The 23,673-nt window shown below is 42.6% G+C and overlaps 1 protein-coding gene across 6 annotated transcripts in view; it reads left to right on the plus strand.

Annotated features, from left to right (window-relative positions):
- The first annotated feature begins 8,685 nt into the window (after window positions 1–8,685).
- Window positions 8,686–23,673, plus strand: part of hectd4 (HECT domain E3 ubiquitin protein ligase 4) — a 35,156-nt gene continuing 20,168 nt past the window's right edge. For 2 of the 6 annotated variants that reach the window (XM_076104251.1, XM_076104253.1), the window contains exons 1-26: window positions 8,686–9,385; window positions 12,327–12,880; window positions 14,920–15,009; window positions 15,095–15,222; window positions 15,410–15,518; window positions 16,087–16,225; window positions 16,462–16,632; window positions 16,740–16,932; window positions 17,045–17,206; window positions 18,013–18,126; window positions 18,240–18,380; window positions 18,475–18,710; window positions 18,805–18,947; window positions 19,158–19,228; window positions 19,315–19,420; window positions 19,572–19,692; window positions 19,785–19,913; window positions 20,333–20,457; window positions 20,870–21,047; window positions 21,130–21,233; window positions 21,434–21,632; window positions 21,768–21,887; window positions 21,980–22,084; window positions 22,208–22,371; window positions 22,620–22,865; window positions 23,018–23,210. In XM_076104251.1, coding sequence (XP_075960366.1) covers window positions 9,239–9,385; window positions 12,327–12,880; window positions 14,920–15,009; window positions 15,095–15,222; window positions 15,410–15,518; window positions 16,087–16,225; window positions 16,462–16,632; window positions 16,740–16,932; window positions 17,045–17,206; window positions 18,013–18,126; window positions 18,240–18,380; window positions 18,475–18,710; window positions 18,805–18,947; window positions 19,158–19,228; window positions 19,315–19,420; window positions 19,572–19,692; window positions 19,785–19,913; window positions 20,333–20,457; window positions 20,870–21,047; window positions 21,130–21,233; window positions 21,434–21,632; window positions 21,768–21,887; window positions 21,980–22,084; window positions 22,208–22,371; window positions 22,620–22,865; window positions 23,018–23,210 — 4,188 coding nt within the window. In that variant the 5' untranslated portion in view covers window positions 8,686–9,238. The remainder of the gene's footprint in view (window positions 9,386–12,326; window positions 12,881–14,919; window positions 15,010–15,094; window positions 15,223–15,409; window positions 15,519–16,086; window positions 16,226–16,461; window positions 16,633–16,739; window positions 16,933–17,044; window positions 17,207–18,012; window positions 18,127–18,239; window positions 18,381–18,474; window positions 18,711–18,804; window positions 18,948–19,157; window positions 19,229–19,314; window positions 19,421–19,571; window positions 19,693–19,784; window positions 19,914–20,332; window positions 20,458–20,869; window positions 21,048–21,129; window positions 21,234–21,433; window positions 21,633–21,767; window positions 21,888–21,979; window positions 22,085–22,207; window positions 22,372–22,619; window positions 22,866–23,017; window positions 23,211–23,673) is intronic. The other 4 variants (XM_076104254.1, XM_076104255.1, XM_076104252.1 and 1 more) reach the window with 2 other exon arrangements.

The following is a 23,673-nucleotide window of genomic DNA, read 5'->3' on the forward strand; positions in this document are numbered from 1 at the left end:
ACTTTGTAAGAAATGAATGCTATTGTATTTCCATCAATGTTTCCACTTAATCCCCATAACATTCTATATACAAGAGGCCATATTCTGCATGGTAACTATGGTGTAATCTGAATAAACTGGTCTGATAGCATCCCCAGCACAGACTGATAATCACCTGAGCACATCATCACAAGACTTTATCCGACTCTATCAGTAGCAGATATTGAATTAAGTGTCATCCGTTAAATGAGACTTTCTGTACAGAAGCATTCCAATCTCTCCAGTGTCTTGTTTTCTTTGCACAGCCACTCATGTGGCCGTGATTCAAACACCCATCAGTAGCATCACACACTGTCCTATGTTGTGCTACTTACATACAGTGATCACCAGATGATGATCAACATACAAAATAACCAAGAGTTTTATTTTTCTCTGAGTTTAACCCATCGCTGTCTTCTACTTGATTCTGCCAGTTCAGTGGAATGTTTCTTGGTTTATCTCTGTATTTGTACATAGATAGTGCATGCACTGGGAAATATGTATGTTTGCAAATAACTTTGCATGTAAAGATTTTGCAGAAAGTTTACACAGATCAATAAAATCGAATGAAAAGTGATAAGCCTCCTTTGCGTAAGGACCTATCAGAGTCAAGGTATGATTTTGTGACTATGAGTGATGACCATCACAGAAGATGAAAGTGGAGCTGCATACAGTATATTTACAAGTAGGTCAGACTTTTGTGATTAAATGAAGGATGCAATAGAAACAAGTAAAAGGATATAGAAAGAATATGTCCTGATATTTGCTTGCTTGATATTTTAATGTCAATGCTACCAGCCTAGCGTAACATTTAATTAATCACATGTAACCATCAAACAATAGATCTTCAGTCAGAGTTATTCTTTATTTAGCCACACCTTAACGGTCGGTCTACTTTTCAGTTGGAAACAGGTAACGACAGCTTTGCAGCTTTTGTCCTAAATCTAGGTGGAGACTGATGTCGAGTGTACAGGAGTTTCCTGATTTACACCCTATAGTCACATTGTGTACAGGTTGATAAAATGCAAAAAATCAGATATGCGTCACTCAGAAAACTGTAGCCTATTGATTAGTTTAAACTTGGAATCTATAACTTTGCAAATCTGCCAATATGCCTTTATAAAATGCCGGTCGGAGTCACGCCACTCTCAAACACCGCAATACGGAGGCGTGTCATATTCCTAACGAGCCTCCATTGTGGAAGACCAATAACAGGAGCTCTCAGCTCAAACCGTTTACGCCGGAGGCTCACATATAGAGACAGACGCCTTTATTAAGCCGGTTGGTGCAGAAAAATACACTGAGGCTACATTTCATGTGGAATAATTCGTCCATTCAGACGTTCATTTAACCCTTCAAAGTTTGCTGGATTAATTATACACCAATTTTACTTTGAGATGCAAAGCAGGTGCATGCTACAAGTTGTTTTCGTCTTATCGTCGCTAATTTTATCCAAAGCACAACATGTGATCGGATCAGGTCACTCCTGTCTCAGATCGAGTCCTGCAGAACACGGACAGACGCGCATCACGTTTCTGCGCGAGGACGCGGCCGGTGTGCGCTCCTTGTACGTCAGCCTGTGGTCCGAGGATACGCAACCGGTAATATGCGAGGTAAATACCAATCCAATTGTCATGGACAGATACTGCAGTATTTGCGACAGAAGCGGCACCCAGGGCCAAGAAATCACCCAGAGGTTTAACATCAGCAAGCTGTTGTCTCCGGATTCTCCGTGCGCGCTCGTCTCCTCCAGTGTGCCAAAGTTTACCAAGCGCACAAGAAGAGATGGGACAGGGGGGAAAGTTCGGAGGAAACGGGCATGGATATTCCCGGGGACGCTGTGGTGTGGTACTGGCAGCAAAGCGGCCGGATACGAACAGTTAGGTGAGGATGAGGAACTCAGATTTTATGATTTTGCTACTTTTCCTCCATTGTGTACCTCGGGTAAACTCTATTTGGCTCTAAAATCCTCAGCACTTCCTTGACATTGTAGAGTGATTTCCATAGGAGATTAATGTATTATAAAATATTGATTATACATTTATCAAACAGTAACTATGAACTTCAACATTGAAGTCCCCATATTCATATTAGGCAAATATCACTGGTATTTGTCACGAGATTAAAAACACAAACTGTAATTTGCATACTTCGGAGTGATAAAGATCACTATTGGTATGTTTTACTGAATTTAATTACGTTGAACTGAATATGTATGTATGTCAATGTAGAAAGCATGACACAAACCAACAACATTGTTGGGACATTATTTAAATTAAGTGGACCTGATACGTATGTTGCACAAAATTTAAAATAAAAAATTGAAATGAAAGTGGGCTTGACATTTACATCAAAAAGATGTTCTTCAGTAGGTATTTTATATGAGAGATATGGTTTTACAACCCGCACATTTTTAATGATCAAATACCTGTCTTTTAAGCTTTTTGATTTTGAATTATAGGCAAGAAATTCTTGAGGACTTGCTTCCATGTAAAGTGGCCTTTGATATGTGATTGAATTCAAATCTTGTTTGCCTGCACAGGGATGTTTGAGAGTGCAGATAGATGCTGCCGTGAGCACGACCACTGCCTGCATGTCATCCTGTCTTTCACAGTGAAGTATGGAGTCTTCAACTCCAACTTCTTTAGCGTCTCACACTGTGACTGTGACCAAAGGTGAGCCTCACAATGCACACCCTTGGTTATCTAACGCTAAGTATTTGCCGCCTCCAGAGAAAGTGCTGCAACCAGCGACCCCCATCCCCCCCCCCGACCTGTCCACATAATGCTCTGGCAAGCATGGTCAAGTCAGGATAGACCCGCTCAAAGGTTGAATTTGAAGTGTTGCAGACGTTGTGGGCATCTGCATTTCCTATACCTTACACTTCTTACTCATGAAAGTGTCCTCTCTGTAATGCTAGTATCATATTTTTCTTCTGACTATGCCAATAACTTTAATCGCTGCAATCAGCCCTCCTTAAAATATTTCGATGTCAAGAGTCAACACGTTGCTTGCTTCTTTGGTGTTTGCTGGGCATAACATTCCTCCTTTTTACTGTATTAAACATTGCAGAGACATCTGTATTATTCAGACTTTACATCTTTACAACAGGTGCATGTGTAATATGTTTGCCCTCTGACTCTTGGTGTTCTTTCGCAAGTAACTGACACTCATTTCAAGAATTCACCTCCTTGCTAAAAAGGTTATAAACAGTTTGGTCTACCCGAAAGGTATAGACAAAATAAGGCAGCAGTCAAGGATATTTATCCTCCTTGTGCGTTTTAGTTTTGACTTGACTGTTGCCTGACCTCCGCTTGTTCTTTTTATGCCACCCAGGTTTCGACAGTGCCTTCTCGGTGTGAATGATACCATTTCCAGCATGGTGGGCTACAGCTTCTTCAACTTCCTGCAGGTTCCCTGCTTTAGGCTCAAACAGCAGATGCGATGCACTGAGATGTACTGGTGGGGAACGTAAGAGACACACTGACGTGGTTTCCCAAAGTTTTAATTTACATATTGTTAGACGCAACAGTATACTGTTGCGTCTAACATTAGCATTAATGCTACTGCATTGACAAACAATATAATAACTATCAAAGATTTGTGTGTGAGTGACTGATTCTTGACTTTCACAGTGTTAGTGCAATAGTCTTCCTTCAAATGACAGATCATGATCCCAAATAGCGATACAAAGTGTACCTCTTCGAACTTAAATAAATATGCAATGATTTTGTCAATTAAAGTTAAAAATGCAGCAGATAAAGTGTTATCCATGGCTTGGTTTTAACTTGCATTGTTGCTCTCTATAGGTGTAAAGTAGCCACAAATGCTCCCTTTGCTGTCTTCCAAAACCCCCTCCCCTACGCTGATGTTACAAGCAATAATGGGGACAACACTGACAGCAACATGGTAGCAAGTAGCAAGGAGAAGCATACCGAAAGCTTTGTGATCAACCCACGCAAAAAGTCCCCCAAAAGTGGACGTAGATGCAACTCCAGTGACACATCCAGAGGAGACACTTTCTACCTCAGAAGGACAAAAGGGAAAGGATGTAAAAGACACAGGAAACTGGATACAACACCATCCCAAATGCCCACGATGTCAAGTGTGTACACCACTAGTCCTTCAATGAAAATCGGCCTTTTCAATGCTTCTAAAAGTACTGCAATGGTGCCGATTAAAAAAAGAATTGGAAAAAAGAAGAGCAACAGTAAGGGCCTGTCGGATTACGTCACACAGAGAAGCCAAGTTCCACCACAGGTGAACACAAACTCTTATCCACAAACAACATCTACAACACAAAGCGCCCCATATTTAATACAGAAGCCAGCGCTGCAGCTACACTTACCAACAGCCGTCACCGCAGTGACCAAAAGTCGCAAAACATTTCCAAAGCAAAGTCGTTGTTGTGGATTGCGGATGCCTCTCAGAGGTGACACATTTCAGTCTCATTGTAAAACTTGTCTCGAACAAAATACAACATCTAGCGTGACAACTGTTACTCCCTCAACAACTACATATGGAATACCAATCGAAGTAGCAACAGATAAGACTCTGAGGCTCACACAGACAACAGAAACACCCAAACAAGACACTCTAAAAAGACTCTGGAGTACAGCTTCTGCAACGGCAGTCATAACAAAACCGGAGATAGCAACCTCCATTCATGAGGAAGGCAAGCCACAAAAGCCGATGGATTCCCCTCTACAGCAGAAGCAGGAGGCCATGGGTAGCACCATAGCCCAAAGTACACATGCAGGAAGACGCCTGAAGCATAATATTGCATTAGATAATGTGACAGGTGAGTGCATGCAGCTGAGAAATCCATCACATCTGCTGGGGCCTTTTTCAGCATAAAAGGCCTCTCCTCAGCAATATTACACTATTAAAACCATGTATTTAGACATTATTATTATGATACTATGATGAGCAACGCTGCCACTATGAAAAGCTGATGATAAGGTCTTACATTTTGAAAGAGCCCACAATGGCACTGGGAATATTGCACCTAAAAAGGAGGCCCAGGGCATTATTCTTGTAAGGAGCTCGAGCTACCATGCTATCTCATTGTGCCCCCTACAGGTGGGACAGAATTTTCACTACAGATGATACACTTTTTTTGATTCAGTATAGGTGAAAAGAAATGTGGGTACACTTCGATCATTTAGGAGATAACCAGTGTTTACTTTTCACTCCTTCAGACAATCAACTCCTGTGTGGAAGCCTCAAACATCTAGATGGATGTAAATACATCATCCTTCCTTTGGAGAAGAAGTATGATCTGCAGAACGTGGAGTCAAAGACTGCATACCACTGTGATTGCACCAGCCGGTAACATTTTTGTATCCCTGCTAGCTTTTCCTCGTATTTATTTATTCACATATGCAAGTCTCACAGATGAAAAATATATTTTTTTCCTGAATTTAAAATCATTCAGATATATGCAAGGGGCCTGATTTACAAAGGAGCTGGATATCTACACTGAGTAAAGCATGGAACATATCTTTTTCTCCAGTCCATGTTTTAAGTTTAAATGGGCCCAGGTTTTACTCAGACAATTTATCCTTATAACTTAGTGATCCTTTTTCATTAGACAGGCCAATGTTCTACTGTGTTTACTGCTGTAGATAAAAAATTGTAATATTAGACATTTTTGATTTTGTGTTGTCTTATGTGTTTTAGCCACAATACCAATAGTTCAGCATAACGTTATTCTCCTCCCTGGAAACAGCTTTACAATGTGGTCCATTGAGGCCAAGGAAATACAAGCCTTACACAGCGTTTGAACCAATCCAAACTAAACGCTGTTCTCCCAGTAATCCATTATGACTTTGTTTTGCATTCCTGAGCTACTTCAAGGTTTGACCTGCATATTGCAGTGTGATGAAGTAACCAGGGCAACTTTATCATAAGGTCTAAATGAAGCACAACAGGGTGTTTTTTCTTTTTGTTTAAAGAACAATTGTGGTGGCGCCATTGAAAGTTAAGCTGTTTCGAGCAGAGTTTTCACATTCTTCACCCTGATAGGGGGAGTACAGTTTAATAATAAACTAGGCATAATTGACAAAAAAAATAACAATGAGACCAAGGTAATAAAAAAACAGAATTAAAAAAACAACAACTTAGAGTTCGTTGTTGTCCAGTCACACCCTTTGAAATACATACCAATAGACCTTTTTCACAGCAGACATTGTGACTTGTCATAATACAAAACGCACAAGTGTTACTAATAATGACAACGATGGCTTTGTTCAATTAAGTGTCCCAGTAACCCAAGACAGTGTGACAGTGAACCAGCTACAATAAACCTTTTTCACAGCATATATTTTGGCCGGTCACAGCAGGAAAAGCACAGGTGATATTAATGACATAAACAATGGCGGCATATCATTTAGTTTTGGCAGTTTGACAGCTCTTGCATTGTGCATGCTAGCTCAATAGGTCCTTCTCACAGCAGCTATTTGACATGCGAGTGCAGGGTAAATACAGGTGTTATTAATAACACTGATTATGACACATGTCTTTTTATAATTAGTCAACATGTCTGCTGTGAAAAGACCTATACATTTTGGAATGAAGGCAGGTTACAAATAGTGATGTTTGATTATGTATTGTGACTCTTTCTACTGTGTGCAACACTCACGCATAGGCTACAGCAGCACATGCATGCAGACTATTATTGCTCATTCTTATCCCCAGCATGTTATAAGGAATGAGGAAGGCCTGCCCCCACAGGCAGCTTTCTCTTTCTTTGTCTGTGTCTCTCTCTCTGAGTCACGCACCAATGCATGTTGGATATACATCACACTCTATTGTTTCATTCCTGCCGTGTTGCTCACTTTATTTCTGTATGCGAGGTTGTTAATGTTCTCTGCTTGTCTTTTTTTTCGCTGTTACAGCTTGGCTGTTCTGATTGAAAGCTTCAAGCAACCCAGTGTTCTCCCCAAGCTACTAATGGATTTCGTCTCTCAATACTGCTTTAAACTGCCAAACGAGAGAAAATGCCACCGCCGGAAAAGGTTTTAAGCTCAGATAAACTTATTCATGTTAATCTTAGACAACTTTTGGCTAGAGCAGTGCCAGTCCTGTCTAATGTGTGAACTCAGTTTGCTTGTATAATAGATTATCAGGTTGGTTTCTGACACTTTTTATGTTTCTTTTCCAGCTGTGGAGGCTTCTCTAAAGCCTCTGACCTACTTCAAGCACTTAGTATGATGGAGGAAAAAGACACTGCTGGGGTGCAAAATTCAGGCAATGACAGAAGAAGAGGCATCCCTACTCGTCTTTATAAGCGATGCCTGAGGCTGATAAGGGAAGCTGATGTTGTGGCACAGCTCACATGATTTTAAACTAAGCTTCTGTTAATAGCAACAATGAATTTGATATGCTTTTTTTTTCATGCAGAGTTTTTTGTTTCTCTCTGATGGTGTTAAATGGCAGTGTGTTAGAAGACATGGGACTCAAACTCTTTAATATGAAATATTTGTAAGTATGCCATTGATGTACATTTTGTATATTTATAAAGAACTGCAATAAAAACTGAAAACATCAGATTGTGCATTGAAAATGATTATTTTTGCTTCTGTTTAAATTTAGTTCGAGATTAAAATTGTGTGTCATGAGAATTTTCCCAAATGATCACAGAGTGGCGTGTTATTACCTGCACTGCATGTTGATTGAGTAAGGAAAAATAACTAGATCCACATTGCTTTCCAAAACAACCCACAACCAGCCAGTAATCATAATCCTATATGAGAAAAATGCAGCACCAAATTCTTTGTTTAATGTACAACCTTAGCAATACACATTTATTAATGGAAACAAACATTGTAACACTTCAATGTCGTGTGATATACTCTCATTTTGTGATGTAGAAGTATATGTTTTGCTACTTTGATAAAACATCCTTGATCCAAAATCTCTTTGTAAAGACTACCAGTACAATGTGAACCTCATCTGCCATTTCATTTCATGAAATCTAGCTCTTACAATGTGTTGCATCAGTGTTTTAGTCATGTATTCTTATTTAAAAGGTATGATATGGAAATTGGCTACATCAGTTGTTTGAAATAAATTCAAAGATCCATCTCTGTGAAACGAGACAATCGTCAGATATTTACCTCCCAAAAAATGTCACCAGGGCCAGGTGTCAGAATTTAGGGGTCCCAATTTTATGGTATTCTTTTTGTCATAGGCTCAATAAAGATTTATATTCTGATGTTAAAAATATAAAAATGTTTTTCTCCACTTATTTTTGCTTTTACCTGATTGTACACTTTTATAGTGATAATAGGCAAGTAAAAACAGACCGTAGTTGTCACCTCAAAGATTTTTAACTTCTCACTGTTCTGTAAACGTTTAGATTATTTGATAAAAAAACAAAGAATTCATGTAGTGTCCCACAGCTCAATATCAAGGATGACATAGTTAAGTGCAATAATGTATCTCTAAAATGTGGTCAAATATTTACTACAGACAGCAAATATACAGGTCACCATGACTCCTCCTCCAAACCTTGAGGTTTATTATACAATTGTATAACAAACCTCTAATATACATGATAATTGCCCCTTGTGTTATTATTACATGTATGTGTTGTTAGACACCAAAATCAACTCGTGAATTTTTGACAGCTTTTATTCTGGCCCGCGGTGCATGCTGGGAGCCGCAAGTTGGCCTTGGAAACATGGCGTCGCACTGACAGGTGGGAGACTCTCATTATCTTCTCCAGCCACTGACACAACGCCCGGGCCGTTAGCGAAGCTGTTTGCGTTCACACTTGTGCTGTGAAATGAGCTCACTACAGATGCTGTCTTCGTCCCGAAAAGACACTCGTATTAACGGTGCGGCGCAATAACGGATTTAGTTCGGGTGTCACGCCCACTCTGCTCGGTAACGTTATAACGATACCTTACGGTAAGTTAGCATCGCGTCCAGCTAACCGAGCCAGACAGCTAGCAGCTACCGTTAGCACGACACGAACACCCAGGCTATGCGAAGAGGAACTGCCACAACTGTCTGTTCGTTGCTTGGCTGCCCTATTAGCTCGCACCTTGTAGCACTAACGTTTCAGCCTGCCCCGTCAAACACTATTGTCAGATAAGAGGGCGGCAGTTTTGTTATTGTTGCTCGCTAGCAGGCGAACTAGGGCGTTTCTGTCATTCTGTCACTGAATTTTTAATGTTCGACCCCTTTGGCATCACTGTCGGAGGAGAGAGCGATGGGCTCCGGGGCTGTGGATTCGTCCCAGTGGCTTTCGGTGAAGGAGGAGACCATTTTCCTCCACGACGGACTCATTCGGGTCACAGATCTGGCCGAGCTGCCCAGTGAAATTGGAGTGTCGGAGCAGGGGGACACCGAGCAAGAGGTGGGTGAATGCCATCTCACACAGGCATACGGGTGTCTTTTTTATGTTTCTTTGAACGTAAAGTGTTTCATGTGTTTTCACTGACGAGCTGCAACACACCCTAACTAAGTGACAACGGCAGGGCTAACGTTAGCAAGATTCCTGCTTGTATGCTATTGGCCCACTGTCAAGGAGACGACTACTGTCAGATCATTTCCTGTCATCTCCTCCAAAATATACGAGGTGGCAATCACCCAATTGCATGTAGTCGCTGTACCTCAGTTGCAAAGCTTCAACTTTATTAGTAGTGCCAGTGCAGCAGCTTTCATAGACTGGCAACTTCTCAGATTGCACCACACAGTGAACATCTCTTTGGATCCTCCAATGGCAGTGTGGAGACCGCTTAAGTATGTTGGTATCATACAAAATCGCAGTCATGACCCATGCCCTGAACTCTTGTTCCCTAAACACAAAGAAGCAATGTTATGTCACATGATGGATGTTAGGTATATGCTGTGTATGACCGGTGTGAGCTTTTCATACCTAAAACAAATCTATATTGTTATTGTTGTATTCATTAAGTTGTCCCTAATTTTAGTTTTGTGCCTTGTGCAAAGCAGAAAGTATCTCACTTTCAGTGTAAATGTATAATGTACCCTAAAGTGCAGTGGATGTTTATCTGGAATATAGGCTTTTATTTTGAAGGCAAAATCTCGAAAACCGGACGTGCCTATGTTGCTAGATTGTGGAGTCTTTACAGTGATGCTGATGGAAACTTCGAGCCGACAACTGGCAAATTCCTGGCTTAGAAGCACAAATGTCTTTTTTAAATAATTGTTTTGCGGACAACATAAAGCAAGCTAAAACACTCAAAATGAAAATTAATATCCTGAAGAAATTAATATTGTTATTGTGCTAATATTCCATATAATGTTTGTTAGAGAAGGCTATGCTATAACAGTAGTCGAGCTCATAGCTATGTGATCGGAGAAGTGGAAAGTTGGCACAGTTCCCTGGTGTTGGTGTAAGGCGTGTTGTGCTCCTCAACAGACACTGCCTGCTAGATTTAATGTTTACAATGTGGTGCGTTCAACTGTACAAATTCAGCTGGTTGTGTTACTAGAGCATAATCTCTTTTCACCTAACCTATTGACCAATTGTTTTAACTGGTGCTATTAATAACCAGCTTGTTATTCTACAATTCAATGCCACATCATATTCAGCACGAGTTGTACTAACAGCTGCAGATGGCTACTTTACTATTCAGCCATCAGCCACATGCTGTCCTAGTACAAGTACATATGTTCAATCAGCAGCTTTGACAGATGACAAACCACTGGTTAATTAATGACTGTGAATGGGAGGGTTTGAACCCCTCACCCGCTGTTTTTTCATTTAGTAAAAATGAATAACATGCATGCAGTGACGCAGCTTCTGAAGAACCAATGTTGATTTACTGGTTAAGGCAGGATAACTGACAGCTGGACTTTTCTTTTGTGAAAATGCACAAGATGCTGTTGAGAGCACCACTGTTTGGTTTAGCAGCATGAATTCAGGGCTGCTTTTTACTTTTAAACATCTAAACTAGCAGGCAGTGTTTAATTTTCACTGTATTCTAACAGTGCCAGTCATGGTGACCTACAACAAGAAACACTAAATTGTTAAGACATTGGACATATGGCGTTTTATGAAGTCAAAATGTTCAACTTCCATATATACGATGGATTTGGTGCCTACAGTATGAAATACAAAGTGTGGTTACGTTATGCCCACGATAATGTCCCCAGGATCCCTCAGATCATCTAACCTGAGCACAAACGCTAACATGTAGCCTAATGTGGGTTTGACTTATTAGGTTGGCATGTTAATTAAAACTTTTTGGAAACGGGATCGTGCCCGTCCAAATATAGAAAGTCAAAATCATATCTAATGGTAGAGAAATCTGGCCATTTTCACATGTATATAGCACATCTGCATATAAATAAAGCAGCCATGTTTGTTGTTGTCAACCTTCCTGTGTATAGTAGATCAAAGCTCACACCAAATCATAGGTCTTTCCTCTTATTCTAGGATATGTTCTGTTTCTCTCTGCGTCTATTTTCAAGACTCACTGGTTTGGTCATTCAGTGCTGTGTTCGTAGGTGTTGTGATGCCAACTATTTTTACCCATAAGCGGTGTTTTGCAGAGTAAGGTGGAGAAGGCCCAGCATCCAGTCAAGGCGTGTTACTGTAACATTAGTAGCATTTCTGAAATTGAATCAATACAGATTGTGCCTGCTAAATGGTATAATGGATTCTTTTCTAGTCCATGATTCTTGGGCCACAGAGTGTAATCAATAGCTGAAATGCTGCCTAAGTGCACATGAAGCACATTGTTTCACTCGTGATAGGCTACCTCAAATGTGCCGTGCTATCTCTGAGCAATATTTCACAGTACAAGGAACTGTAGACACCAGAGTTTATTCTGTGGAGGTGATTCATAGTTGTACTTTGGAAATACTGGAAGATCTACTGATGGATTATAGCCATGTAAGACATAATTAACTTAGTTTTTACAAAATAATTGACTGCATATTAGCCTACAACGTAATATACCATGTGGACTACTGGTGGTAGACCATCTCTACCTGTTGTTTTGTCTAAAATGACTTTCATCTCCTTGCTGTTTCAGCATACAGACTATGGATAAAGCCAAATGTGAGGTCAATCTGGTAAAGTAGAACACAAGCCCAAATTCAAGTCTTTGTCAGTTAAATTCAAATGTTCCACTGCTTAGCTCTTATTTTATATTTGAATATTCACTCTGAAGTGGAAAACTTAATTTGCATTAGAGAGACCAGACCAGTAATCACATGGTGTGTATGTCTGCTATCTCAGACAAATTGTCACAATCTTGACTGCTGTTAAAGTAAACTTTATTTGTTCCTTCTTTTCGTCCCTGCTATCTTCCCCTGTCCTCCAGATTCTAACATTTGAGACGAAGAACCCTGTAGAGCTCGCTGAGCGTCTGCGTGCCGTCTGTGGGAATCAGAGCAACGCGTATGCCCGGCTGCTGGAGTACCGTCTCAATGCTCTGCGTGGCCTGTGGGGGGCGCAGCGGCAGCTGGCCCTGGAGGAGCAGCAGGAGCGAGAGGGCACCGGAGGGGCCGACGAGGAGACCTTGGCCCTCCTCAAAAGGCAAGGTCTGCTGCAGCAACCCGAGCAGGCGCCCTTCACCTCCCGGGTCGGCCTGCTGCTGGTCTTTCCCCTTTTGCAGTCGCAGACCCGCAGTGACCCGGCGCTCTGCGGCGTCACGGCAGAGGTGCTGCTGGCTTGCCTCCGGGATTGCCAGCCGCTCAGCCTCAGCAAAGAGCCCGCCGACTGCCTCAACGGCCTTGAGGGGCTGCTTTGCTCTTGGCTGGAAGATGGTGCCAAGGAGTCAGGCCAACCGCAGGGCCATGCTCAGACGCAGATCCTCCACACACACAGGCAGAGGGAAAACGCTGCCGCGGCACTTGTGGCACTTGCTTGTGCCAGGTGAGGCCATACATTTACTCCCTTCCTGATTCTTAGGAACCCTCTGTTGGCTGTTGTAGACGGTGTATTGAACCAACAATATTCGGTAAAGCGTTAATAGAGTAGCCAAACTCTTTACAGAAGGCCTATTGTTACTTTATACACAAGTAACAAGAACTCATTGAGAATTAAATACAGTCGAGATTAGTGGTGCAACGGATCATAAACTCACGGATCGGATCATGATTCGGATCAGCACAAAAGAAAAATGGGAGCAAATATAACTTTGAGAGATCCCTGATCAAGTTTTTTTGCCGTTGATACTAACTGCTGATCATTGATGATCCATATTGGCAGATACAGATCCCCTTGTTGTTTGATTATAGCAGCTGGTCTACAAGGCTCCAGACTATTTTTTTTTTTTTTTTGCCACTATCCCAAAAATCTTTTAAACTGCTCTGAAGTCTGTGTAAACTATCAACAATTCTAAATGTTATACTTTTACTTTGTTATAGTAACATATTAGGGTTTTTTTCTTCATAAAAACACACAATTCAAATGATAAGGAAATAAAAGATTGTATTTTTATGGATTAAAACAAAAAGGTTTTAATGATGTATCTTCAAACAACTGTATTCATTCAAGTTTATCACCAACACTACATTTTACGAGATACACATCGTGATAACGTTATAATGTCCGTTACACCACTAGTTAAGATATAGTGGAGAAGAAAGTATCTCAGTGAAAACACTGCTGAGTTACTTCATTAGAAACTCACAAGCATTCAGAGAGTCAGTTATTCCTGGCAGCCGAAGCTAAAGTGACCGACTGATTAGTTTCTCTCTTCAGGGTACATGTTGCATGAAGGATCTGGCCGAATGCAATAGTAAAAACTTGTTGATTGATATTTCTATACACACTTACATTAGTGGGCACTCTGTCAGCTCAATGGCAATGTATTATTTTTTGTGTGCGTTTGTCACCTGGCCCGCAAAAGAGCCGAATGTGCTTGTTTTCATGCATTTGCGCCTGAACTCTGACTTCTGCTGGTGACAACTGATCTTGACGTGTCAAAACCAGAACTCTCCACTCTTTGTTCCGCCTCTGTTCGGGCTGGCAGAGCTCTTTGTTGTGGGGAATCATCCAGCCCCCTTTTTTTCAACCAACAGTGGGAGCTAATTAAAGAGCTATCGGCTTTACCGCCCCTCACCTCTGATGGGGTCGGCTGTACAATTCACATCGTGAGAAGGCAAAGTAAGCAAAAAGACTGCGTAGCCATGTGCATTGACGTCAGTTGTTGATAAGATATTTACAGAGTCGGGTGGAGAAGGGGACTGTGACACGTGACTCATCTGTGTCTGTTGCCTGTGGAACATGTATCAGTGAATCAAACATACATTTACGACAGCACATGGCAGGAGTTCCCCGGATCGTACCAGTTTCCCAGTAACACTGTGACGTGTTGGTGATACACAAGTCGAAATGTTTACATGTTTTAGCTCCATTGCTGCCACACAAGTTTGGTGGCATGTGAGGTTGTTGGCAGTAAAAGTGATGTAATCACTATAGACATTGTATTAATTAATATAACGTTGTTTTTTTCTTTTTATGCCCAGTTGAAGCTGTTTTTCAAAGCTGCAGTTCCGAACCTCCCTTCTTTTGCACCAGAGAATGTCAGAATATCATTTCAGCAGACCTCTCCTCGCATACATCTTCTCCTTGAATCTAGAACGACTTGAACGTATTCAGTTAATAGTTGAGTCTTGGATGAGGCGACGCAGTAAATGAACACTGCACAAACGTCAGTAGGTTGCTCATTACACCCTGCTGAGGGTCGCAGTGCAAAATCTTCTCTCTGCTGGATTCTAATAGAAAAGAGTTTTTCATTCAGATTCTTTTTTTAAACATAGCATTTTAATGCCCAGCACATTACATGGAATCCCCTCCATAATACAAGAGTATTGCTCCACTTACAGTTCCAGAAATGCTTAACAATGAGCTTTTACTTGTGTTTTCATGCTGAGGCCTCCTGACTAATGTGCAAAACTATTCTCCAGGGGATCTCTGAAGACCTTCATCCACACGGTTCACCTGCTGCAGAAACAAAGTGATCTGGGCCAACTCCCTGTGTCAGATGTCCTGTACAGGTGAGGGCGGTATTCAAGCTCATTTCAAATGACATATAAGTAACTTTCCCAACGTTTTAACCAGCCTGTATCTCTCCTGCTCCAGACTTTTGCTCCTGGAAGGAGGCCCAGGCTCTCCGTCCTGCCTTCTGGGGGGCAAACACAGTGTGTCGTGGGGTTTTGAGGACATGCTGCCTACACCTGATAATTCTGCTGGAGGAGCAGAGAGTAAAGGTAAAAACATCTGTCTCAGCAAAGCAAACGGGTGCCTTGACCTTGTTCAGCACCCGAATTCTCTGCTTCCACTCTTCACTTCTTCCACTCCCCCGTTGATAGCCCCCCTACTTTTCATCACGACTATCTGTCATCTGTCTGTCGTTGCCGTTATATTGAATCCTTTTTTTGTCTCTGCGTCTTGCAGACACCGACCTGGGCCGCTGTCTCGCCACAGACGGGCTCTACCTGTATACCACCAACTCCTCGGGGAGAGGACTAAGCAAGCTGGGCTCTGGTTTACACGGGACACTGAGGTAATGTGACTCTCCTTCTCGTCTGACAGAAAGAGCGTGTGAACACTAAAAATTCCCCTTATCACTTACGCATCCCTTCACACTGTTATTTCCTGGACATTTTTAAACCATTATCTGCGATACACAGTCACATCCTCCCTAACTGTCTCTGATTGATTTGGGAGAGGCCTCACTGTGGCAGGATCCCCAGTGTGTTTTTAGAGTTCAAAGATACGTGTGTTAGGTTTAGGTTTGTGAGTTAATTGTATGCTAGAAATATCTCTTGTTTTCTTGATTCCTTAAAAAAACAACGGTGAACACATTTCTAAAAGGAAATCATCTCATTGGGACAAATACGACAGCAATTAGTACAATTCTTAGTAATTGAATGCAAACATTTAGATTTGTAGACCCACAACAGCTTTGAACTAGCACGCCAACTCTTTTCTTGAAGGATGTAATTGTCATTGTCAGCACTGAACAGGGTAAACAAGAGGCTTGACTCTGTTGGAAGAATTGGGGTTTCGACAAAAAAGGTCCACCGTCATTAGTACACGTAAATAGATGCTCTGTGTTTGTGTTTGTGCAGGGGTTTTGTGTACTGTCGAAATGAAGAGTTGGAGCCTGGCTGGGTGGTGTTCTGCAGCGGTCGCCTCCTCCACCGCCCCTCCTCTTTTGATGCCAAGCCTCATCAGCTGTGCCAGGTCATTGACCCCTTCACCCTCCAGGTACTGTAGACTTTCATTTCACGATGTTGAATCATTCGGTAAATTAGACATTGTAGGTCTTGGTGTTTGTGTGCAAAATGATTTGATCATACAAACAAGACGTGGAGGCCCACAATGTATACATTTGTTCAAAGATGGGGGCCTTAAGAAAGCCGGTGATTAGAATTCAACGAGCTCTTAGTTGAAATGACAAGCACAGCCATAGCTGAGGCTTCTGCTCACTGTGTGATTTTCAGGTGTGCCAGATTGTGCCGATGCCAGCCCACCACTTCCCTGTGGGCAGCAGCATGACCACGCTGCACCTCTGCTCGGATGGGACCTACCTGTACTGGGTCTGGTCCCCAGCCAGTCTCAACGAGAAGACACAGAAAGGCCACTCTGTCTTCATGGATGTCTTTCACCTGTCTGTGAGTAGTATATGCCCTGCCATATACAGTGGTTTTTATGTCCGTGTTCCATCCTTGATGTTTTCTCCCCCCCCCCCCCCCCCCCCCCCCCCATGTCCATGGTGCAGACACAGACAGGGCTGTGTGTTGCAGACATCTTGCAGGAGAGGGTTATTCTAACTCGCAAGGAAGGCGAGTCTTCAAAGTGCTTGAATGAGCTTCTCTTGAGTCGAATGTCACGCTTCCGGGCCTCCCATTCTGCCACATTGGCTGCTCTCACAGGCTCTGCAATCACCAACACCGTCAAAGAGGAGCAGTCTGGTAATTCATCAGCACAACTTTTAGTCATCCAAAAACCATATGTGCTCTAATGTGCAATACATATGGATTAGAAGACTTTCTGGTGACACTTTTCTGTTTAACTCCTTCATAGCTGTGAACACTAGCTGTGGACTCCCTCTGAAGACCCTGAGAAAGACCCCTATGTATGTGTGTGGAACCTATCTAGTGATGCTGGTCTCACCTCCTGGTGTATCTGGGAGCTCTGCCACTCGCTCCCTATTTGGAGGAACCAGCAGCCTGTCCTCTCTCAAAAGTAAGAGCGCGCACACACACACAGACACTTGGAATCTTTACTTATTGTAAAGATATATTACAGAGACTGCTGGAGGATAACAAATATTCTGATAACAGTCTGATTACAGCATGAAGTCCAGTAAGGATTCATTATACATATAGTACATAACATTCAAGGGGTGAATTCACAAAAGGATTGCGTGGCTTTTGTGACGCTAAAACACTGAATTCTCAAAGCACCTGCAAAGTGTGAAATACAGCCATAACTTTGCTACCGAGCAAATAGCGTCTCTGTGCTCCTGTGAACGTATTTCAATTCGGTATGAAGCACAATTTAGCACACAATCTGTCCTTTTCCATGCAACTAAGCCTCATTGCAAAAACTTTCCAATTCACAAAGCCCAGCGCTGAGCGCAGTGACACACATGTTGAAGCGCTTCTGGCTCAGCTTGACCCCACGCACCCGCCCCATTGGCCTCAAGCTTATTTACACTTTGCCGTGTGGATGACTGCAGTCAGAAAAAGCAAACTGCGCTCAGCTGCAAAACTTTAAGGGCATGTTTATTACTATCATTAGCGCGATATCTTTTTGTGAATCGGACCTTGAGACGGAGCAGATAGCGGTTGCAAATGATGCGAAATTCATGTCGCTATCAGCGGCCGCATTCCATTGTTTGTGAAAAAGCTCTGGTAAAATATGAATTGCATTATTTGTGATTGACTAATTAATGAAAAGTTGTGGTAAAGAACATCTATTGTAGAACCCCCAGTGATTTGTACTATACAATGAATGAGTTTATTCACTAACTTTACATTTCTGATCAGTATTAGCCTCCAGCTTGGTGTTTAACCTGGCTGATGGTCAGTTCAGCAGCCGTGCAGACCTCATTGATGCGCCCGGCAGTTCTTTAGGCAGAGGAGCCCAGGTGGCGGGGCTAGGTGAGCTCAGCTTTTGGTTCATTCTACTCTTATGTGTCAAGCTCGCAGAGGACAGTCACACAATGCATGGCCATTTTAAATGACATATAATTCTGTAATTTTTGGCTTCTCAGGGGCATGTTATGACGCACTGAACAACTTGATCTGGACCTGCTCCAGTGATTACATAGATCAGTGGTGCAATCCTGGGAACCAAGCCTTCCATCATGTGTGCCATAGGCTCGGTGTCAGCCATGTCATCAAAGAACCCAAAGGTAGATAAATACAGCCTGGAAGCCAGCAGATGCTCTCTGTATCAGGTTTGTGTCAGAACTTGTGTGAACTTCTGCAAAACTTGTCCTTTCACAGAGGAAACTGTGGCCACTGGCGAGGTGATCAACCAGCTGCTTCATCATGTAGGTGCCATGTGTATCCATCAGCTCAACCTGCTGGCGGCCAGCAGCAACAGCCTGCCCCTGGGGGCCCTACTGGGTAAACAGCACCCCATCGAGGCCCGTCACTTTAGCAGCATCTGCGACATCATGGAGAAGGCCATGGTCAATGGAGACACGTGCATCATCCGCTGCATCTTGGTGGTGTTCCAGGTCAGTTGGCACTTTAGCTGGGGACAGTTTTGCTGAAAATGACTCAGCCATTTTCTGTGTTTTTGAGTTGTTTTTATTTCTCTGTTCTGTCCAGGTGGTGTTTAGGTTTTTCAATCCTCAGTCAGAGAAGAATAGGGAGAGTGTGCGTCGGTCAGGCCTACTCCTGTGGCAGCTCCTCATGGCTCCAATGGATCAGATAGGAGCAGAGATTCAGAGAGAAGTGTGCCTGGCCATCAGGTAAGTCAGAAATTCCACATGTACAGTATATAGACTTTATGTGGAATTAATGTGTGTAATGGATACAAACAGAAGTAATAGTTAAAATGTCAGTGATCTTAATGGTATTCACCTGGGCTTTCTTTGTTTACTTCCTCTCTCTCTCTCTCTCTCTCTCTCTCTCTCTCTCTCTCTCTCTCTCTCTCTCTCTCTCTCTCTCTCTCTCTGTAGTTCAGGCCTGAATACTTTGTATCAGGGGGAGGCTGAACTCAACAAACTGCTGAAACTGGTTTTAACTGAGGGTGACTATGACCGTAAAGACACATTTTGATATAACTGCCATTTAAACTTTTGTGGTGAATTTATCTAATATTCTGTGTATTTTTAGGTGAAAGGAACACTGGCCTGTCTCAACTTCGTGATGTCATCCTCACCAACTTGGCAGACCAACTGCAGAAGAATAGATTTGGCAGTGAAGAAGAGGATTACTACAGGTATTCTGTAACTAAAGAGTGCAGTATCACTTCTAATAGCCTTTGATAACAGTGCAGGACAATGTCATGGCATAGCTTAAAAACACAAGTTCGCTCCCTGTAGGTCTATATTTGTGAATCACAAAGTGAAAGAAATCTCTCTCTTTGGCAGATTGAATGATGAGCTGCTGCACTGTATCCTCAAGACTGTAGTCCGGGAATCCTGTCTCATCATTACCAAATGTCAGACTGTCGCCCGAGATGACTTCCAGAAGCTGCTCTCCACTGTGCCAGTATGAATATCAGTTCATCTGTGTTTATTCAGATCACATGTGTTGTGAGATTGCACTTGTACAAACTAGAGATGTTGTTTCCCTCTCTGTAGGTGGTCTCACCTAGTCTCCGCTACCTCATGGCTGTCCAGAACCACCTCCTCAGTAACACCATTCTAATCCGCCCGGATGATGGCGACGACAGTGACAGCTCCATACAAGGGGAAACAATCAAGGTACAGGTAAACACCCCCTTTAAATACCCCTACCTCTGTGCACGTGGAAGTCTGTTGTGTGTCTGTCAATGAGAGACCAACCCACCAAACGGAGCAGCGGGAGATGAATGTTCTTTTACTGCACTGCAGAGTAATTTGTGCTCATTGCACTCATAATAATATTAGTTAACAGTGCTATACTAACTAAGGATGTGTTGTTTCTTCTTCTTCTTATCATTAATCACGGCTACTGATAAAAGGATGGAAGCGGAACAGTCTCATGTAATCAAACAGCTCAGATTAAGCTCATAAGAATGTTTGTTACAATATGCAGACATAAAAGTAAAGAACTTCTGTTTGTATAACTTCGGTATTGCATGATGATCGTTGAAAATCTTGAAAGCCGTGTTACGTAAATTTGGGCATATTGTGTGTGTGGTCCTCAGGAGCTGCAGAGCAGCATCCTATCCCTTGCAACCAAGATCTTGGTGGGATGTGATGAAGTGCTGGAGACCCTGCAGCAGGTGACCACAGCTCTCATTAACAGTGACATCGCTGACAGAGAAACCAGGTGAACTTTTAACTGCATCTTTTTTTTAAAGATACCTTTTCAGGGCGGGAAATGATGGTGCTGGATACATTCTTAAAATCGACTACTTATTTTATTATATTGCATGAGCAGACCATTGATGCTAATTTGTGTTGTCAACTGTTTTATCATAAAACCATGTCACTGACAAAAAATACAACCAGACATAATGTTCTTTTAGTTGGCTCTAATACACTATTTCACTGTTAAAGATAAAGCTGAATTTGGGTAATGCTGCAGCCTCTTGACAAAGAATAAAAGAGGGCGTGAGAAATCATTTATGGATGCAGAGCTTTGTTTTACCTCTACAAATGTCCCTATTTCTTGTCTTGTTTTTGCCTTGGATTCATCCCCCTAACATTGCATCTGTACCTTCTCTCTTCTTGTTGTTCAGGTTGAAAGGCCTGGAACAGGTAACGAAGGCCACCATGCTTGGGCACCTGCTGCCAGTGTTGCTCACCTCTCTGATGCACCCCAACCTGCAGACCCTCACTCTCGCTGACGCCCTCATGCCTCAGCTGGTGCAGCTGGTCCTCTACACCAGCCAGGTTGGAGTCTTGCCCGTCCAAAAGGCAATTCTTGCATTCAATAAAGGTTTTTGAATACAAAAAGTAGTCATCGTTCAAGTATTTATTTCCAATCTCTGTTTTCCAGACTGCCCTAGTGCTAAAGACTCAATCTCCACTTTTCACTGAAGAGCCTCCACCTCTGGGTGGTTCTCTTGGGCTGGGGGCGAAGGCCTGTGCTGCTGATGACAAGTACGTTTTCTGAAGGTCCAGCATGAGACTGTTCACAACTAATTCTCATTGAATCCGCCTGATTATATATTGGATCCCTTTGCTGCATAATTAAGTATTTTAATGAAGAAATGTACATAGAAGAGCTTAGGCTAACGTAAGTACCAGCTGTTTTGTGTCTCACAAACTCAGTTTCTATTTATTTGTATCCTTGATATTAGAATTCTTGACGAGCGGGAGGAGCCTGGTTTCCTGACTGGGCTGAAGATCCCTGCCCCATGGGCTGCTGGGAAGACGGTAGAGACGGTGCACCCTGTGAGGGACAATTACAAGTTCAAGGAGACGGTACACATCCCGGGGGCCCGCTGTCTGTACCTTCGTTTTGATTCTCGCTGTTCCTCACAGTATGACTATGACAAGGTACTGACTCTCATGATTCACTGTGTCCAATGGCCTTCATCCCCTGTAACTCTTACATACACTGTGTGCAATCGCAGGCATAGCAAAGCACCTCTTGGGGATATTTTGCACTAAATGTATTCTCTGGTATTTTAGTTGGTTATCTATGCTGGTCCCAACACCAACAGTCGTAAGGTAACAGAGTATGGAGGGAACACTCTGGGATATGGCAGTCGCAGTGTCTTGGGGACAGGATGGCCCAAAGACCTTGTCAAGGTAAAAGAAGCTGTTTAGCACAAACATACACTGTGAACACACAGGGCCCATACAGTCTTGAAGAGCTACATTTTGTCTGTGTCCTGTTTCAGGTTGAAGGAGACACGGTGACGTTTTCCTTTGAGATGAGGAGTGGACGTGAACACAACACCCCCGATAAAGCCATGTGGGGGTTCTCCTGCACCGTCAGAGCTCAGGTAAAACATGTCAGCACTGGCATGTCCCAAACATCTGTAATACTGTTGTTGAATCAAACTGGCAGTCAGCGTGGAACATGAACAACAGTTAATTCTGAAGATGCCATTTGTTTTTGCTTTCAGGAGTCATCTGAGGATGTCTCTGGAGGCCTCCCCTTCCTGGCAGACCTTGCCCTCGGTCTGTCAGTGCTGGCCTGCTCAATGCTCCGCATTCTCTACAACGGGCCAGAGGTGACAAGAGAGGAGGAAGCCTGCCAGGATTTGCTCTGCTCGAAGCTGCTGCAAAGGTGACACAAAATGTCTCCAAGGGATATTGATTGCTAGTGTGATAAATATAATACAATGTAAGAATTAGAATCGGAACCAGAAACGGTTTTATGTCAAGTACGTTTGCACATACAAAGAATTTGGCTTGGTGATTGTTGCATAAAATTTACCACAATTAGTAGACATTCTTCAGTGGTACCTCGTTTAACACAGCAAAACTGCTGCCAGCCAAGATGACAGACTGATGAGAGGTTTTTTCTTCCTTTAGGTGTCAGTGGCAGGTGGAAGCGAATGGTGCAATCTCCCCTGCTCTCACGCCCAGCCCTTCCCCTCTGCCGCTCACTATTGAGGAGGATCGGGAGTTCACATACCCCTCTGATGTGCTCATCCCACCCCCAGGCCTCATGCCAGGGACTTACTTTGACTTGCCTCGTATCCGCCTCCCTCCAGGCATCATGGGTAGGCTACGAGAGGTGTCTGGAAGGGCTCGGCCACAATTCCGTCCCAGCATCAAGTAAGAGAGCCGTCACGGTACACGGGGTACATCATCGCTGTTCATAGAAATAAAAATGATGTAAAAACATTGAGAAAATGATAAAGTGCTGCCAGCCAGGCAGCACTTTATCATTTTTCTCATAATCTTAATATAACATTTTTTTCTGTAAGGGAGGTCATCAGGCCAGATGTTATGGAGGAGGTTATAGTGTCCTGTGTCATAAAACACCTCAGCCTGGTGGATGCCCTTCAGGCACTTGTCAACTACCATTACCGGGAGGACCACGCGGAGGAGTACGACCTGGTCTGTAAGATCATGGCTGAGACCTTCAAGAAGATCAACGCTATGGAGCGTCAGCTGCAGGTGAGCATCTGTTAACACAGTAAGGATTTTATCAATTAACATGCGTAAGTTACGTTTGCTGACTGTTAGTGGAAGACGCACTATGCACACTATGCGTATTTGCTATCTTGACTGTTTTTTAATTAGGTTATTAAAGAAAGTTTCAATAGTTGAATAAAGTTTGTCCTGTTGGCCTCAGGCTATGTTATTAATGGGGAATTAAAAGGTGTTGTTGCAAAGCTAAGCCATATTTACATTAAATTAAAATATCTTTAATCACCAGGATTCTGCTGACATGACAACAAAATGGGGAGATATTTGCACCCTAGGCAGTATATTGAATTACAACCTGGAAAAATGAGTAATATTAAAAACAAGAGAATAGGTATGAATCAAAATAAGGATGAGGCTGAAGAGAGGAACTGAGTTTAGATCAGGCTACCAGCCTGAGCAGAAACTAATAGTGGGAGTCTTTCTGTGTTTA

The sequence above is a fragment of the Anarhichas minor genome, unplaced genomic scaffold, assembly GCF_050575085.1.
Source record: "Anarhichas minor isolate MPS153535 unplaced genomic scaffold, ASM5057508v1 ptg000030l, whole genome shotgun sequence".
NCBI lineage: Eukaryota > Metazoa > Chordata > Actinopteri > Perciformes > Anarhichadidae > Anarhichas > Anarhichas minor.